The sequence below is a fragment of the Phoxinus phoxinus genome, assembly GCF_949152265.1.
Source record: "Phoxinus phoxinus genome assembly, chromosome: 7".
Taxonomy (NCBI): Eukaryota; Metazoa; Chordata; class Actinopteri; order Cypriniformes; family Leuciscidae; genus Phoxinus; species Phoxinus phoxinus.
Window position 1 is genome coordinate 17,138,716 of NC_136882.1, and position 20,027 is coordinate 17,158,742.

Below are 20,027 nucleotides of genomic sequence, written 5' to 3' on the forward strand. Positions count from 1 at the left end.
ATGGATCCAGATAAGAGTCCGCTTTCTGTCTTTGTTGTGTCCACCACGGCCAGGGCATTAGAGAGAAGTGAGGTCCACCTCTTTCTCATTCTCCAATGAGGAACGCCTGAATGTTTGTTCTCTGTTTGCACACGTGTGACTCCCAATTATCCGCCCCTGCTCACGTGCCCGCGTTGTGGCCGAGTGATTTATGTATGGTGAATAACATTTCGTCTGGCTGACAGGGATGATCAGATGGTGGTCGTTAGCAGGTCTGAGAGGTCCTGGCCCAAGGTGAATGGTCCTATTCTGACCCGTCTGCTGCACGCCGCTTCCAGTGGCGAACGTTCCTTCGCACCATCCACGCGGATGTGAGGATCTGTATGCCAACATGGTTTTCTAGCTTGTGCGCTGCATCTGGCTGCTGTAAATATTAGCTTTTCAACTGAACGTGGCCACCCTCAGATATTCAAAGGCAGAAATTGAGAAGCGTGTTTTTTTATTTAGTTGTCTGGCACCCTTTTCTAAACCAGCAGCAGACAGCTTGGTTACGTTCAACAAACATACGGTAAGCAGTGCATTCAGTCTGCATCTTCTAGTGCTGGTGGTTTTGGACTGGGGTGAAGGGGTCTGTGAGACCAATTTCAAAAGTGCATTGGGTTCAGCTCCATTACACATAAATATAAACAAATACTCACTGAAGAGATTCGAAAATAACAAGCTAATAAACCTGTACCCTCCTGATGGCACATCATAAATTGATCCTTAGAGATCCAGATCCTGCCTCTCAGTGTTTGCGTGTAAACTTATTTATGGAATTACATGCGTATGAGTGTGACAGGCACAGAATTCAAGAGTTTTGCTTCTCTGTGCACGTGTCTCTGAGTGTGATTTTGTTTATTCACTAAATACACCTTTTCAGTGTTTTTTTAGGGATACACCAGTGTTAAAAATTTGGACTGATACTTATAATTTTTTTCATGTTATGGCCGATAACCGATACATTGTTTAAAGGGGTCATGACATGTGAAATCAAATTTGCCTCGATTTTTTGGCATATAAGAGGTCATTTGTACCATTAAAACATCCTGCAAGTTTCATAAGTTAAAACATTAAAACATAATTTTAAATGCTACGAATTTAGGCATATCAAAACATATACTGTAGGCCTACAGTATGAAAAAGTAAAATGCATTTTGTTATTAAATTAGTAAAATCAAACTAGGCGAAATGAGTATCTACTCTACGATACTGAAACATTAAAAATACATTTCTAAAAATTTGCCAGAACCAATTTTGTATGCCAGTACATTTCATTTTTGGGCTTTTTTTGGCACATTATTTATAGGAACGGTGAGGGAAAAAAAGAAATTTGGAAACGGGATTAAGAAATGACGCAAGTTGGGCTCAAACTTGTTTACTGTAAATAAAAAAAGTTGCTGCCTTGAATTTTGAAGTACAATCAACTGATTTTAAAGTCATTTCAACTTAAATAACATTAAACTGACTTAAAAATTGAGTTGAATCTTGCTTAACGTATTTTGATGAGTTAAAGCAATGTAAAAACATAAGTTCTCATAACCTGATCATATAATTGTTTACAGTGTTGCTTGCACCACAAGAGACTGACCACATGCAAAAAAAGTGGACAGCTTAAAGTCCTTAAGGTCATGTCTTTTGTGAGTTTGAAGATAGTCAGAGAGATGCTCATGCTGAGGTTTGCCAGGATGCTCATGTGATGGGCAGGGCGTGTGCATCTGAGCCTGTACACGTCCAGGAAGGGCTCAGTAATCCACTGCTGCCACAGGCATGCTGAAAATGAGGAGCCCCTGAAGAGTTGTGGAGAGCACTGTCACTTTTTCCACCCCAGCAGGGTGGAGGAAAGATGGAGAGATGGAGGAGCAAAAGAGAGGGAAAGAACATGGATGGTTATGGTGGTTAGAAAGAGAGAGTGAGCAGACAGAAAAAAAGAAGCCGTCATCCACTTGTTGTGTCGTCGGCATTTGAACCTCAACACAAGGCATGACAGAGAAATGAACAGTTGCTGCTATTCTTTCCTTTCCTCTGATCCAGCTTTTTCAAATTTTGTACTTTTTTCCCCTTCATAACTCACAGACCTAAACAAATCTACCTTCCATCTTTTGGTATTAGAAACAGTTCTATGTGCCTAGATGAACCATCAAAGGGATAGTTCACCCTAAAAGAAAAATTCTGCCATTCTTTACTCACCCTTACACCGTTCCGAACCTGTATGACTTTATTGCCTCTCTGAAACACAAAAGAAGATATTTTGAAGAATGTTGGTAACCAAACAGCTTTGGTACAATTGACTTCCACTGTATGGGCAAAAACATTTGACCATTTCTCGAAATTTCTTCTTTATGTTCCACAGAAGAAAAAAAGTCATACAGTAGAGATGCACGATTCTGAATAAATTCAGACCACGATTCTGAAAAGACAACTAAACATTATAACGTGTAATTTTCTAGAGGTTCTGACACATTTTGACAAAGTCTCTTGTCGCCACCTACTGGTGTAACGATTTAATTGATACAATCTTTATTTGAAGTGCCAATTTACTTTCAAAAGTTGATTTACTTTATTTTGATCGATAGACAATAGACATCTGTGTTTATATTCGAACTATAAACTTTTATAAATCAAATAATGATACTGTGTGGTTTAAAAGACTGTTTGTGAAGGTGTTTCATACTTAAACATGACAACCGCTCTCTCTGGCTCAGTGGCAGCGCCACCGCTGGAATGTTATGAAAGTGAGTAAATTATGACAGAATATTCATTTTTATACTTTAGGTATACAATTCATAAATTATTATACATTAGGGGTGGACAATATTTAAGATTTGCTTACAATTTATCAGGATCAACCAATATTTACCAGCAGAAGAGACCAGCAATTTATGGCCAAAAAATAATAATTAATATATACAATATCTGTAAGTAAAAGCTGTTTACTTGTAGACAGACGGGGATAATAGTGTGACTGGAGTTGCCCTTACAAGTGCATCATGAATGGAAACAGCACGTCTGCCAATTAAGGGTGTCACAACTTGCTACAGTGGACTCTTCCATTGATTATAATGAGAGCAATTAGCTTATCAAGAGGTGCTGCTCATGTCCGCTGTAGGGATGGTGGAGGTTTGAGCTAGCTGAAAATGGGGAATTGCCCCTTATCAAGAAGCTTAGAGTAATTGACAGTTAGCATGCCACAGCATTAGCCGAAGCTGAAGGGACTGAGGCAGTGAGAAGGTTTGAGCGGCGTGGAGAAAATGTCATGGTTTACAGAGCTGTGTGTGTGTTTCATTCCACGTAGAGCACAGCTCTCTCACTAGAGTATTGCAAAGTGTGCAATAAAAAAAAATGTGTCAGCCAGGGCAGCTTTACTGTGTTTTCAGTGCACTCTGGATGAATGAGATTAATCTCTTACTTTCGGGCACGGTGAAAGATGATGCTCGGCACATCTTTGTTAAACCTCTTGCGTTTCACTGTTATCCGTTTGTCTTATCAAAGTGTACCTGGAGAAGAGCCCTAATGAACGGAGTGTGAAAGTGCCTCTGCAGATCTCGTTCTGCCTCTCTCACTGCTCTTTTAAATCTCTTTCCTCTGGCCAGCTCGATTCCACTCATTTTAATGTAGTTGTTAACAGCTTGTGGTGGAGCGGTTTGTGTGGCTTTGGTGTCGGTACAGAACTCTCAGAATTTGTTGGGTAGCGTCGGACTCGACGAATGATGGAGCACAGACACAGATGAGTCGCTCTGGTGCAAAGTTGTGAATGAGGGACCGGCTCTCTCTCTCTCTCTCTCTCTCTCTCTCTCTCTCTCTCTCTCTCTCTCTCTCTCTCTCTCTCTCTCTCTCTCTCTCTCTCTCTCTCTCTCTCTCTCTCTCTCTCTCTCTCTCTCTCTCTCTCTCTCTCTCTCTCTCTCTCTCTCCCTTCTGAGCATGTGTCATTGGACAGTTGCCCACAATAAATCATTGAGCTGTGATTTGAGACAATTTTACCTTGGTGCAGAAAGACTTTGGTAATGACTTCATATGTTTCAAAATACTGCAATCTTTGATAAAAAAAAATTAAATGAAAAAAAAAAAAAAGCCCCGAAAGGGATGCACAAATATATCGGTGACCATATCGATATGGGCCAGTCTTTTCTATTTTTATTTTTTTAGGTTCTCTTTTAGATTATATATTATTTCATATATTATAAAAATGATAATATATGAAATGTGTCATACAGGACTTCTGTGTGTAAGAATCATTGATTCAGGGTGAAGAAGGATGATTGTGCCGCTACGCGTGGGTTGTTTTTCCCCCCTTGTTTTTCAAATTTTCTACTATGAAATAGCCAATCTAATTAAAGGCTTTTATATATTTCCAAAGAAGAGTGCCTTGGATTTCTTTCTATTACATTTTGTTGAATTCCCACCCCAAAGAGCACCTTCAAAAAAACTTCCTTATGTTGAACTCCTTGAGCACCCCTGGACATTTTTTCTTTTTGATCTTTATAAGTGTTTGTTTAGTCCCTGTTGGATCTGATTGGAAGCCTGTATGTTTTAACGCTGTAGCACCCATACGCCGAATATCGCTGCGCTTCTGTTTTCTGATTTCTCCTTTCTCTCTTTCACTTTCTTTTTTGTCTCATTGTCTCTCTCGCTCTCTTTCTGTGTCTGCAGGAGTCGGAAGATTCAGATCCGGAACATTCCTCCTCATCTCCAGTGGGAGGTGAGTGTGTAACTGCTCAGGCAGGGAGAACAGTGTGTGTGTGTGTGTGTGTGTGTGTGTGTGTGTGTGTGTGGCAGGACTCTGTCTGTTCTTCTCTGGGCTGCAGCGCTTTCTTTCTCTAACTGACGATGCATTAGAGAAGCTCCGCCCATACACACAAATACACTTCCTCTTCAGTCCATGTGAATCTGTCTGGAGAGCGTTCAGCCCCTGGTGACCCGATTGTAAATCCTGATGACATCATCATTCATCACAGTGAGCTCTGGCCCACTTACACGCTCTCACACACTTCGTTCGTGTATGTGGACACTGTGCCTCTGTATTCTGCATTGCTTGAGTTTAGTGGCTCACTGTGTAAAAAAACGGTGTTCATATTTTATGCCAAGGCCATTTTTTTGTGACATTTGCACATCACTTTTGAATCTGGATAAGCTTTGGTAGAACTACAGAATATCATTGAATAATACAAATTCAGTCTTTTTCTCTAACAAAACTATGAAAAGGCAAGAGCCACATTACCATTTTTTGGTAGTTACCATTACCAAGTTTGGGTTCAGTAAGATTTTTTTAAATACTTATATTCAGCAAGGATGCATTAAATGAAACTGAAATTGATAATGATACAAAACGTTTCTGTTTCAAATAAATGCTGACCTTTTAAACTTTCTATTCATCAGAGAAAAATGTATCATGGGTTCCACAAAAATATTAAGCATGATTTATAACTGATTTCAACATTGATAATAATAAGAAATGTTTAACATGAGTAATTTTTGATTCATGAGTAACCTTTACAGGAATACATTTTTAAAATATATTAAAACCGAAAGTTATATTTAATTAAAATTTCACATTGTTGTTTTTGATCAAATAAATACAGCCTTGGTGAGCATAAGATACTTCTTTCAAAATCATTATAAATCTTACTTACCCTAAACTTTTGACCAACAGTCTGTGTACAGGTATTCTTAACAGTAACAGATTTTGACATTTGCCATAATAGTGAATATTATTTAAATTTTGGGGTGAAGCATTCCTTTTATTTTCAAACTCTCCTATTTTTTAGTATTCTATCTAAAAACAGTTTATAATAATAATAATTAATAATTCGTTACATTTATATAGCGCTTTTTCTGAGACCTCAAAGCGCTTTACATAGGGGGGAATCTCCTCAACCACCACCAATGTGCAGCATCCACTTGTATGATGCGACGGCAGCCATATTGCGCCAGAACGCCCACCACACCACCATCTTACTGGTGGAGAGGAGACAGTGATGAAGCCGATCAGTATACGGGGATGATTAGGAGGCCATGATGGACAGAGGCCACTGGGCATATTTTGGCCAGGATGCCGGGGTTACACCCCTACTGTTTTTCGAAGGACATCCTGGGATTTTGAATGACCACAGAGAGTCAGGACCTCGGTTTAACGTCTCATCCGAAGGACGGGTGTTTATGTGTTTATATGTTTTGCTGATTGTGTTTAACTGATTGTTGTCTTCTCGTTGCAGGTTTTGGACGGCCTGTTAGCACAGTATGGTACTGTAGAAAATGTGGAACAAGGTAAAGACTTGCCATTGTATTTTCTATTTGGTTAATTGACATTTCAAGCAGTGCCTCATTGTCTGACATGCTATATTCCATCTAAAAAATATTTAAATTAGTGATGCAACGATGTGAATATTGTGGCCGATACCGATAACCGATATTAATATTGCTGTTATGGCCGATACCGATATTTACCGATGTCGATATCTCTGTATAGAAAACACATTTTTATGATAATCAAATAAAGAGCTATTTTCCAAAAGACTTTTTTTTTTAACTTTTGTAATTTATTTTCAGTAATGACTGATATTGGGCACCTTTACCTGTGTGTACCAGACGCGATGCGATAAGATCCAGCGACAAATAATTAGTCTGTCCACTCTAGCCATGACGTGACTTTGAGATGTGTACAAATCAATCAAAACCCAGAGCCAATCAGAACAGCGTGTTGATGGGCTCTCGCGTCAAGTGCACAGCACCAGAGAGTAATCTTGACGGCAATCGCAAGAAAATGGACAAGTAGCTACATAATCAAATTCACAAATATTACACCAGTATTCAAATACATAGGCTACTGAGTTACTTAAACAATCTTTGTCAAATAATACATTTGTTTCTTCAGTTTGAACGTTCTTGTTGTTTCCATTTGTTTAATTTCAAGATCTGAGGTGAGTTATCCATTGTTGCTTTTACAGCTACAAAGCTGGGAGCACTAAATTATATTAAAAGTCACATTACACGCTTTTAACATTAAATAAAGCACATAAACAGTGCCTGAGATTATCATTGCCACACGTTGTGTTTGTTATTCCAGCGCGACGTCGCAGAAAAATAGAAACAGTTTCTAAAATAGAATCGTCAAAACTCTAACAAGGAGGCTAAAGACTGAGGTTTTTACTCGCACAGCAACTACTAGCTGGCCTCCGTTACATACGCACCACACATAAAAACGGTTCCCACAGTATCAGTTATTCCCCTCGCTCTGACGAGAGACGTGATAAAGGGTGCACCCTCTGTAAAGCGCGCGCCCCACACGAGCGCTGTTCACAGCTGAAATGCGCTCGTGCAAAAACAAACATCCCCGCCCCCACACGCACGTCAAATACACAGGAATGATAATCGGCCTGTTCACATCGGCCCTATTTTGACATCGGAACGATACCGATGTGTGAAACAATGACCATATCGGCGGCCGATATATCGTGCACCACTAATTTAAATGATTTTGTTATTACCATGCTTGCTGCTTGTATGATCTTATATTAATTGAAAGACTGCATTAAATATTTACAAATTAAATATTTTTTGTAGGACCATTTAAATAAACTAGTAAAGACAAAATAGTTTTTCAAAAATAGTGAAGACCTTAAGAAAGAAAATAGTGACTATTAAGGTCAAAATTCGTATATTATGCAATTGAACTCGTTCCTTTAATTATTTAATATGAATGTACATATTTCAATAAAACAGTGACGTGCAGAGTTTTTTCTCATTTGTTTTATTAATATTAAATATTTGAATATTTTTACGACAATAGATAATGGCAGGTCTGTTCATTTACATTCACTCAAAAAAAGGTGAATTTGAAAAGCTGCATTACCATGAAGCATAAGCAGAGCATGCACACAAATTATTTTATAAAGTATTGAGTTTTGACATCCCTATACTAACTTACAGCATATAAAAATGCACTTTCTTTTATACATTCATATCATCGTTGTTGAGCGGAAACCTGATACGTTTAAACCCGTTACTTTTCAGGAAAAAAACACAATTTTTTTAAAATAATTAAATATTGTGTTGTCAAAGTTGATATTGTGGCTTTGTATATGGTCAGACAGACATTTGCATGTTTCATTATTTTATTAACATTTGTGACCCTGGATCACAAAACCAGTCAAAATTAGCACTGCATTACATTGTGTGGGTCCAAATTATTGGATTATTATATTAAAGTTAAGATCATGTTCCATGAAGATATTGTGTAAATTTCCAACCGTAAATAAAAAACATTTATTTTTGTGAGTGAATGCAGCACAATCGCGAACATAAATAGACAACTTTAAAGGCGATTTTCTCAATGTTTACATTTTTTTGCACCCTCAGTTTCCAGATTTTCAAATAGTTGTATATCGGATAAAGCTTGTCCTATCCTAACAAACCATACGTCAATGGAAGAATTGGTTTTGTGGTCCAGGGTCATATTTGACCAAAATCAAGTTCAAATTGCGAGGTTACAAGGTTACATTTTTGACCTGCAAATTTCTGAGAATTTGGACATACATGTTTTGTCTGTCATTAGAACGGCCGCATCTGAACCAGTAAGTGCATCACATTGTGTTTGTAAGCGCTCAGTTTTTTCTGTCATTTGGACAAAATTATGAAGTGCTACTCACAGGCTATTTAGGACCGTATTGGCTATGACTGGACGACAAATAAAAGACACTCTTCCCTGCTCATAAAACATTAGCCTTATATATATATAAATTAGTATTTTCTATTGGGGACTGTCAAATAGCACATTTGCTGATATACCCGTGTGTGGATGAATTTAAATTGCTAACAGACTATGGACTACAGAGACAATGTGTGCATTTAGATCACATGTTATCCAAACTTAAATCCCATCAGCACATGCTGCCAGTGGAGGCGTCTCAGTTGTGAGGTTCTGTAATTGTCTTTCCCAAAAGAGCAAGGGGTGCTCTTGAGACTGAGTGTGATTGAGAAGAAGTCTCAGACAGACAGTGCAGGAGAGAGGGATGAACACTGTGGCTGAAATGAGCAGTGTGATGGCGCAGCAGTGTGTGGATTGAAGTGGGAGAGTGTGGCGAGGCTCCAGCTGTAGTGTGTGTGTTTTCAGGGAGGAGCAGCATGGTAATAGGGAGGTAAATGTAGGCGCCTGTGGTCTTTCTCTCTCGCTCTCTCTCTCTCTCTCTCTCTCTCTCTCTCTCTCTCTCTATCTCTCTCTCTCTCTCTCTCTCTCTCTCTCTCTCTCTCTCTCTCTCTCTCTCTCTCTCTCTCTCTCTCTCTCTCTCTCTCTCTCTCTCTCTCTCTCTCTCTCTCTCTCTCTCTCCCTCCCTCCCTTCTTAACATGTGTCTCCTGTGACCACTTGTAATTGATGACACACAGTGTGTTAACTTATTGGTACAGTGGTGCTTTACATGATCTGTCATTGTATGTTGATATCAGATGCAGACACCTGTGTAAATGCAAAGGGCTCTCACAAGTTTCTGTTCACTGTGCAATGTTTGTACCTTTTATGTAGCTCATAATCAAGACAATAGGTGTTTCTCAATGTCAAGGATACTCCTTCCAAGTCATTTCCTTCAGAGGCTAGGCGAGGATCCTCTTTAGGATTCGAGAGAACACGTAAATGGAACATTCTAGCAAGTGCACGTCATTGCGTCCGTCAGTGAAACCCCGCGAACTCTAACGCGAAGCGGAGGGGTCTTGAATAAACCTAAAAGGGTTGTATTCGCTGTAAAAACTGGCTCGCTATACATTATCCCACTTATTACATGGCTGCCTACCTAACAAAATAAATAAATAATAATAAATCAATAATTTGAGACAAAATATTGATTTAAAAAGGAGTTTATTGATTTAAAAATGATTGTATTGCCTGAGTGAACAGAACTGCGTCCATAGCAACATTCTAGCTGTTAAATCACATGCAATGGTAAAATATGTGAAATGCCGGTGACGGCAAACAAGCTAACAATTGTTAAAATGACAGGTTAGCCATAACATAATTTGTAATATCAATACGGTAGTAATTTGTACTGGCATTTAAACGTTAAACTGTATTTATATGACGGTTATAACAAATGTATGGTAACGTAAATATACTTACATTTAAAAGCATATTGCCCCGTTATTGCTCCGACTCCGCTAACGTCCGACATATTGTATTTTTTTAAAAACAAGATAGCAAAGCTGCGCGCATAGGATTGTGGGCGATTTGAGAGCGCGAAGAGCGTGAAGTCTACACATATGCACCCTTTCCTGTATATGGGATATTTTCATAGACAGTATATAATTTATTATTTTCCGAACGAAGGACTCCGCCCTTGGTTGAAATTCTGAGGATCCTCGACATAGAGAGCCTAAGTCCCGCCCCTCCGCTTCCGGCTCATGGGACCTTATTTCGGAAAAAATATGTATGGAAGTCAATGGCGAGAGATAACTTATCTTTTTATTCCGTCTGAACTGTCCCCTGAACTACACATATGATGTTTGTCAATTTAAAAGGTAAATATGAAAGTCAAGAAAGTCGCAGTTTGTCATAAAACAGAAGAGTAACGTTTAGTTGTATGTGAAAATCGCTCGATGAACTACATCTCTCGTCTCGCACTATGTAGCCTACGTCACAAGATCCGTTGCTCGTATGTGTGTATTCTGGCTCAAAACACGAGTCAGGCATGACGGCGTAACGTTAGGATTATAATGTAAGACTATAGAAAAAATGACAGACGTTAGCTTCAGTAAAGTTATCTTCATTCATTGAGAGAAAAGGTATGACGTCGCATGTGCGCCTTCTGGGTTTGTAGTCTTTGTAATTACGTATTTTCACAGTCTTATACCTCAACAGTTTTACATCAAACTGCGACTTTCTTGACTTTAAAATGTATCTTTTAAATTGACAAACATCATATGTGTAATTCAGGGCACAATTCAAACGAGATCAAAATATTTGTTGTCTCTCGCCATTGACTACCATACAATATTTTTCCGAAATAAGGTCCCATGGTGGTCGACCGGAAGGGGAGGGACTTAGGCTCTCTATTGGAACAGTCCTTCGACGGATGTCGATGACGTAGCATCCTCGAAATTCCGGCTTCCGAGGATCCTTCCTTGACATTGAGAAACGGCTAATAAATCTCTCATCTTAGGAAACGTGTCAGTGATATCCAGAATGATAGTCCACTATAAAGAAAAGATAAATATTTTGTAAATCTAGTTTAAAACGCATGTGCAGAGTTCTTAAAAATGCACTCTTTGTATTTATGTTGGCTTCAATAGTTTTGAATGGTTTTCATGGGGTGTAACAGTCAAGTATAAATCTTATCCTAAAACATTCAATACATGTGAATGACATTTTTTACTAAAATCATTAATTACTAATTCAAAAAGAATATTACGTTTTTGGGGACATGTTGCAACAGAACTAATTTTGCCTTTTAAAAAGTTAAATTATCTGAGAGTTTGTCATATTTTATGTAATAATCAAATATTAATAAGCAGTAAATATCAGTAGAGTTTATCCTTCTGATATCTTATACTCTATGCCCTTAAAAAATATAAAAATTAATTTAAAGTAAAATTTAATTAAAGTCAGAAATTAAAAATGCTTGTAATAGAAGAGGTATAATCAAGCTATTATAGCATTCTTTCTCAGGGCCTATTGATGTGTCTTCATTGGTGACACTCATTGGTTCTGAGATTGATCGCTTGAGCTGCATTATAGTGAGGCTTTGTGGTTCTCTTCATGTGTGAAGCTCTGGATTTCTGCCCAGCCATCCCACTCAACTTCCTTCAGACAGACTGTCTAGATCTATTGACACACAACTCCATCTAATCAATAAAGAGGCAGGGTTTCCGCTTAAAAACACCATACACATACACATACACATACACATACACATACACATACACATACACATACACATACACATACACATACAGATACAGATACAGATACACATACAGATACACATACACATACACATTGTCTCTGCAGTGGCTTCTGTCTGTAATTATTGCAATGAGGAATTGTTGTATTGTGGAACAGCTTTCATTTAGTCCCATTTCACAGTCTTCAGAAAGTATAATACAGCTTGACCTTTTAACACAGCGTTTCTCAACTGTGCAGTCAAAGAAACGACATGTTTTTTCGGAATCAAGACTTATTTTTTATTTATTTATTTTTGTTAGATTTAATTTTGCCGATTTTTTCCTTTATTATGATAAGATAGATAGTATAGAGTGGACAGGAAGTGAGGTGGGAGAGAGAGAGAGAGAGAGAGAGAGAGAGAGAGAGAAAGAGAGAAAGAGAGAGAGAGAGAGAAAAATTTTGATAAATGAAAAACCACTGTTTTATGTGTTTCAAGACATTGGTCCTGAGTTGTATGTGTATAGTTGTTAGTGCTATAGTTGGCAGTTGGACGTGTATAGCAGCATGAACTCTTGAAGTGTAGGGTCTTGCGCTCATTGTGTCTGTATTTAGATGATGCACAGAGCTTTGATCTATGGACGTCGTCAGGGTTGCTTTGTGCTTCTCTTGTGAAGTGCACAAGTGGCTCTTCACAGCACTAGTGTAAAACTGCATTTGTTTGTGTGTATGCACCTCATACAAAAGCTTGCAGTCTCATATGCTTATGAATATGACCGAGCTCTTTGTTTCTAAATATTGACTTCTCACTCCCTCTCTCACCTGATTTCATTTCTTTTTGCAGTTAACACTGATACAGAAACAGCAGTGGTGAATGTGACGTACTCAACAAAAGAGGAGGCTAAAATGTAAGAATTTAAGAATAAAGTTTTTTATTTATTATTCATATGACCAAAATCATATGTAAGAGTATAAATAAATGTATCATGGTAATGGTATGTCAAAAACCTTTTGCTGTAATATTTGCTGATTTTGTTTAATAATATTTACGTAAATATGTAATATTTAAAATATAAAATATTTATTATTGTATAAATTTTATTAAACATATAAGCTTAAACACATTAATTTCATCTTAATTTAATGGAAATATTTAAGGAACTTAAAGTACTCAGTAAAAGTAACTATATCATCATAACATACACCACCATTGTGATATAAAGTGACTCATAATTAAATATTTTGTCACATTAATGGTGTACATATAAACATTTTTCCTAAAGAAATGTTATCCCAAAATGTTACACAATCAATTAGTAATATCTGTGTATTTACATTTCGTGACATTTATACTAAAATTAAAGAGACTTCATCTGTTTGTTTGTTTTTAGTTTTGTTTATTTTTTTGCGAAAAATGAATAAGTCTGAAATGAGTGCAAAAACTGCTATACATTATGTAGTTTAAAACACTCAAAACTGTGATTATAAATGATGAGACATTTTTGACACCATTGTAAAATAGCAGCTACATATACATGCGTATCAGCTGATATTGGTGCAGTGAAGTTGTCTGCATTGAACCTCATCTTCTGCAGAACCTCCACTGGTTGACACAACTGTCACTGGGTATTTACCATCATACTGCCAGCCCTGATTTTTTAATTAAAAAAGGCCAAAACTCTTTACCTTTACACTGTCATTATATTCCACTAATCATTTTCTCCGTCCTTGTCTTCAGCGCTGTAGAGAAGTTAACAGGACAGACGTTTGAGGATTACTCCTTTAAAGTGTCTTATATTTTGGATATGGATGCTGCTCCACCTCTGCCTGCAACCCGGAATCGCCGGGGTGGAAGGACATCGCGAGAACAGGACTCCCAGCCCGGGACCTCTGGAGGCTCCCTGGGGCTCCGACAGAAACAGCCAGACTTCCCGCTGCGCATGCTGGTGCCCACACAGTTTGTGGGAGCCATCATTGGCAAGGAGGGTCTCACAATCAAAAACATCACCAAACAGACACAGTCTAAGTGAGTGTGATGTATTGATGTGGTTAATAAGAGTTCATTTTGTGGACCTCAATTAATATAAATACAATTATGTTTTAATTGTAATGTTTTAATTGTAATAAATGTATTTGTATAATTATATAATACATTTATTAATTACAAATGTGATATACACTACCGTTCAAAAGTTTGGGTTCTGTACTATTGTTTTTTTTTGTTACAGGAGTCTCCCACCAAGGCTGTATTTAACCTAAAACAGTGAAAAAAATTACAATTTAAATTGTAATTTGTTAAATTAAATTAAATACTTAAATTTAAATGAAACACTTAAATTTAAAGTGTCATTTATTCCTGTGATGATGGCAAATTAATTTTCAGCATAATTACTCCAGTCTTTAGTGTGATCCTTCAGAAATCATTTTAATATGCTGATTTGCTGCTAAAGAAGCATTTCTTATTATCCATGTTGAACACAGTTTTGCTGCTTAATATTTTTGTGGATTTTTTTTTTCCGGGATTGTTTGGTGAATATTAAAAATAATATTCATAATGGTGAATATTGTTTGAAGTTAAAACATTTATAATGTTACAAAAGGTTTCTATTTCAAATAAATGCTGTTACTCTCACATTTGATAAACGTAATGCTTTTCTGATTAATAAAAGTATTAGGGCCAGATTTACTAATCATGGCAAAGGCATGAGAGCGCAATTACATAAAAGCGCAGATGGGAGTGGAAAGTACTGTGCGTGATCTACTTATGACACAAATTACAGAACACAGATGCTGCCGGATCATTTCCCTAATGTCTAATGAAATTTACCAAGAGCAGCGCAAATTAGCGTAGAGTCGCAAACAAGCAAAGCGGGTGAAGTACTAACAACACAGGTGCAAAATGGACTAAGACATGCTTTTTTGAGCGATAGATAATGGTGCAAATACCAGTAAATTGAATACCTTAGTAAATCACCTTGCGTGATTCATTTAAATACTCTCCTCTCATAAATTTTGTGTCTGAAAGGGAAACTCCTACAAATGCATATACAATAATCTCAGACGCAAAAATGACTGTCCACGCCCTTTTAGCGCAATTTTTTCACTGCGTGTCTTTAGTAAATCCTGACAGTATTATTTTAACGGCAAAATAGTTTTTACACTGGCGCAAGATGTTAAGCCCTTGATAATGCAAAAAAACTTGCTGATTCCAAACTGTACAGTACATAGAATTGCTTAAATACAAATTTACATTATATATGATATTAGTACGGTACACAGAAAATGTGTACTATCCATTGATAAGTTCATCAGTATATTTTGGACATGAAATATCTTGAAAATGTCACTTTTATTCATCAAATCTGGTTGTGACCATCAATCGCTGCTGAATGGTCACGTTCCCGTCCTGTTAGGGTGGACATCCATCGTAAGGAGAACGCGGGAGCGGCAGAGAAGCCCATCACCATCCACTCGACTCCTGAGGGCTGCTCCGCCGCGTGCCGGATGATCATGGACATCATGCAGAAAGAGGCTGATGACACAAAAGTGTAAGTCTGAATCTTCCGAAGTCTGTTTTAATTTTGCGGTGTTCTTTAAATGCATCTATGTAATTGTCAACTTGTGTTTTTGCTTCTGTAGAACTGAGGAGATTCCTATGAAGATCCTGGCCCACAACAGTCTGGTTGGAAGACTGATCGGGAAGGAGGGCAGGAACCTGAAGAAGATTGAAGAAGAGACAGAGACCAAGATAACCATCTCCTCGTGAGTGTCTGTTACGTTTGATGGCTTTCAGCAGGTGAAAACAATGGAAGCTCATAATTATTTTGCTTTTGTGGCTGTTATTTTAAAGTCTATTATGTTTTGTCTTTTTTAATTAAAGCTGTAGCTCTTGTTTTGATAGGTAATGCTGTTTTGTTTTCAAGATATTGATCATAACATGAGCTGAACATATGATGTGACCTTTTAATGGGCTGCTGAGTGCTAGGATCTGGTGCAGAGCATTAGTGTACAGGTGGTTTTAAGTATTTCCCAGAAATAAAGTGTGTGCCAGTCACACAGATAGCTTAGGAAGTGAGTCACCCAATTAAACCCTAACCAGCAGTTCTGACGTCATTGCTTAGCTGTCCCTCTAAAAAACAGCCTTATTTACCAATGCTCATCAATACGGATTCAAAAAACTTGCTCTCTACATAGTTCCACTTCCTTCCAGGTGGAATCAGAGAAGAATGCAATAGGATATTCAGCACAAGAACAACACAGCAACGATACAGAGCAAACATCTTGTCTTTCTATGACATGGCACAGGTCTCTCTTATTCTGTGGTCCAGTTAACTCATGCTTTATGGTTAGAGTCCTTACCATATTTTGAAGATGTTGTAAGGTAAATGCCTCGGACTCTGGGTCCGTATGAATTAACTCAAATGATCCATAGGGAATTTTAATAACTAATCATGAATATGATTAATATTTTGCATATTACAGTTACATTAAATTATCGAAATTGAAAATGTATAGATTATATGAATATATGAATAATCGATCACAACGTCTTATAATTCCTCATTCATATATCAATAATCTTATTTAATTTCGATTATGAGATAACCTTTAAGGGAAATTCATGTAATGATCAAATAGGTGTTTGTCCCGCAAAGACCATCAAAGATCACCCATCAACCTCTCAGTAAAGCTATCCCTCCTTATAAACTCCAAGAAACATTAACTTCCGGCCGGGAACATTAATTTTCCGGTGTTTATAAAATTAAAACTACTCAATGTAGTAAATACTGAGCACTGGTAGCTCGGGTCGTAAATCTCATTGACTTTTGTGTTTTTACAAGCATTTTTCACAGACACAGTCTTGAATATATGTTTTAATAAATGCAAAACTACACAATATACACTGATTATACGTCTATGTACATAACTTACAGTTAAACAATACAAGACAAAACGGATAACAGATGAGAGAGGGAGATTTGGAGAGTGAGAGAGTGGATCACGAATGATCATAGAATAGCAAAATCACAGACCTTTGAGAGCCAACACCGAAACAACCTTAAAACATTAAAACTCGTGGGAGTTAATACTTGCAAAGTTGTTTGTGTATGAGTCTGAGTAGGGGAGCGTGCGTTCTCGTGCTGAGGCGCGTTCTCTCGTGAGTCCCCGAGCAGGGCGCGTTCTCGCGCACGTGCTCCCTCGTGTTTCCGAGCGCGCTGGTCGCGGGAGAATTCGAAGGCTCCTTGAAAGTGAAGGAATTCAGGCTTCGTTCGTTTGACTCGTAGGTGGAAACGAACAAAGGCGAATTTGAAAATGAAACAAAAGAAACTTTAGATAAAGAAAATAAAAGAAGACGGAGACTCCCAAAGGAGTTCGGAGACTTTTCACATGACGAAGCAGTGATGAAGGCAGTAAGAGCAGAGAGCGGAGGAGCTTTGGCTCTCTTTTTAAAGACTGTATGGGTCACGCCTTCGTTTGGTGCGAGTAGCCAATAACCTTCAGTGTTTCGAAAGCGGGAAACTTTCTTTGTCTTGTCGAGAAGACCCCCGGCTGTGTAGATTTATGACAGAGCTTTGGGCTTAGTCATTTCTACGACTGAAAAGGATTCATATAGTAATAATCATATCATTGCAGTCTATTATCGAGATTCAACTCCGTTAGGTCTCAAGATTTAAAATGATATCAAACACATCAGGTTACGGTTATAGGAATACAACGTTTGATTATTATGCATTACTATAGACATTTAAAGTTCGATTAATGTTACACTAGGACATATATATGTTTTCCTATGGTTTATAAACACATCTTAACACAAAAAGGGATATATTTATTACATTTAAGAGTGACTATGGTAGCAGTCCTTTTCTTTGTGTGAAGACATGTGGGTGTCATGTTACGTGTCTCTTTGTGTGTGTGTGTGTTGAAATGGGAGAAAGAGACAAAGCTCTAGTCTGTTCACACAACGAATTAAGTGTTTGCGAGAATCACGATTTACTAATTTGACAAGCAGCTGGCCGGATGTCATTGTCGCTACAATGTGGTTGTTGTGCCTACATTGTGCATTCAGCGAGATCAGACATTATACAGTACCTCTGTATAATAAATTACCGGTATTATACACAATCAATTGAAATTAAATGGAAAATGTAATACTATTAATATTTTTTTTTTTAAATAAGCAAAGTAGCAGGGTAACATTTTGTTTCTTCTTATGTTGCTATTGACATGACGTTGATAATAATAAAAATCCCCCTAAATATTTCCCCCTTTTTCAAATCAAGTAGTGGGGCACCGAACAATGAACTCTGGAGACACAGAGCTTAGATAATACGGAGAGCTAGAGCCCTGCATTTCAGCCCGAGCCCGACGGGCCCCGACTTATTTACGCCCCTAGGGCCGGGCTTCGGGCCAATTTTCACGTCATAGTTCACACGCGGGCCGGGCCTCGGGCCTGTTTTAGGCTTATCCTTCTTTTTATAGCCTATTTTTGACATGTATTCAAATTAAATATGAGAAGTTGACGATGGAAAAACAAACATAGAAAGACGTTTTAAACCTATCACACTGACATATGACTGACACATGACAGTCTGCTCGCGCTCGCGCACACACACACACGCACGCACACAGGTTTCCCGGCGGCGCGACCCAAGATTTGCGCGACCAGCTCGCTGTTTTTAGTGTCCCCGCCAGCAGCAGAAGTATAGCGAGCCTGACTTCAGCGCAGCTGGAATAGTTCAAGATAGTTCGGGCTGACTGGATTAAAACCTTCCACTGTGGATGCTGTGATTTTTCTTCACGATGCTCTGTAAGAAACTGTTCTTAGCCATGTTAGGGGCTGTCTTGTTGGCTTTCGTTTGAAAACGACTTTATTTTCATCAGTCTGTTGGAAACTATTGGAAATAAGAATGGTCATGTTCTGTAGTGAAGACTTGATTTTTGAGGTAAGATAATGTGCATGTTTGTTTTTAATTTAATGCCATTTATTTGATTTGTTTATAGGCTATAGCTCATTTCGTTTGCGAGCACTGTTGCGACTGTGAGCAGCAGAGCAGTTTGCCTCAGCTTTTAAAAAATGATAATAAACGTTTAAACTATAACTGTCTATGTGTGATATGCTTAAGGTGTTTTATGGATTTTATTGTAGCCAAGTAAAGTGTTGATTTGAGACGCTAAATGGATCAAACATGTTTAACTCGCTGTCGGCTGCTTGGTCGTCAATAAAAAAAACAAAAAGAAACCGAACATTTGTCTAAATCAACTTAATAAAGAAATGAAAAGAAACATAACTAACAAAACGGAACTATTTTAATGGCTGCAAATAGTTAGTTTGCCCTAGACCAGGCTACATGTAGCCTATATAAAAAAAAAAAAAAAAAAAAAAAACGGGCTCGGGTCGGACTCGGGCTGATAATTATGATGAGCTGTCGGACACGGGCCGGGCTAGGGCCTGAGCGTCTCGGGCCAGGGCCGGGCTAGGGCCTAGATTTGAGGCCCGTGCAGGGCTCTACGGAGAGCTAATAAGATAATTAACAGATCAGATGAGCGGAATCATTATTCAAACACACTGGGAAACTAGTTCAAATGACAGGAGACGCAGGCAAACAGGAACAAAACCAAAACACGTCCTCGCAAGCAAAAAAGGTCCATCTGAGGAGGGGGGGAGGGGCTCTGGTGGAGGACGTCAATAGTCCATGGGGGAGTGGAAGGGTGGGAGGAGCCAAGAGCAGGAGTAACCAGACAGTGACCCAGCAAACAGCCAGTGTAATGGTCTGATCCATTGCGGAGTCGCAGGAGAGAGGAGCCATGGTGGAGGCCTGGGAGGAAGGACCAGTGATGCAACAGTGATGCAATCTCCTGCGACAGAGCCGGTCGTGGTGGAGACCCAGATGGATCCGAGGAGACACGGAGTCAGGGTGACACCGCAGGTCTGGAGGGCCAAGGTGGAGTTGACGGCTCATGGGAGCGAGCGGAGGCAGGGACCCCGAAACTGCGGTGGAGCCGGAGCGACCGAGGACAACGTAGGAGACGTTAAACATCAACTAACTATGAGCTGTTACACAAGTTTGAAGGAAGAACAAGACGATGATGATCAAGTTTCAAAAGTCTTTAATGATCCACTTAAAGGGCAATCCAAACAGACCA

General features: G+C 38.5%; 1 protein-coding gene across 3 annotated transcripts in view; it reads left to right on the forward strand.

The window, feature by feature from the left end:
- Positions 1 to 20,027, forward strand: part of igf2bp2a (insulin-like growth factor 2 mRNA binding protein 2a) — a 63,203-nt gene that overhangs the window by 25,364 nt on the left and 17,812 nt on the right. For all 3 annotated transcript variants that reach the window (XM_079618234.1, XM_079618235.1, XM_079618236.1), the window contains exons 3-8: positions 4,669 to 4,717; positions 6,231 to 6,282; positions 12,724 to 12,787; positions 13,618 to 13,905; positions 15,293 to 15,427; positions 15,519 to 15,641. In XM_079618234.1, the coding sequence (XP_079474360.1) occupies positions 4,669 to 4,717; positions 6,231 to 6,282; positions 12,724 to 12,787; positions 13,618 to 13,905; positions 15,293 to 15,427; positions 15,519 to 15,641 (711 nt within the window). The remainder of the gene's footprint in view (positions 1 to 4,668; positions 4,718 to 6,230; positions 6,283 to 12,723; positions 12,788 to 13,617; positions 13,906 to 15,292; positions 15,428 to 15,518; positions 15,642 to 20,027) is intronic.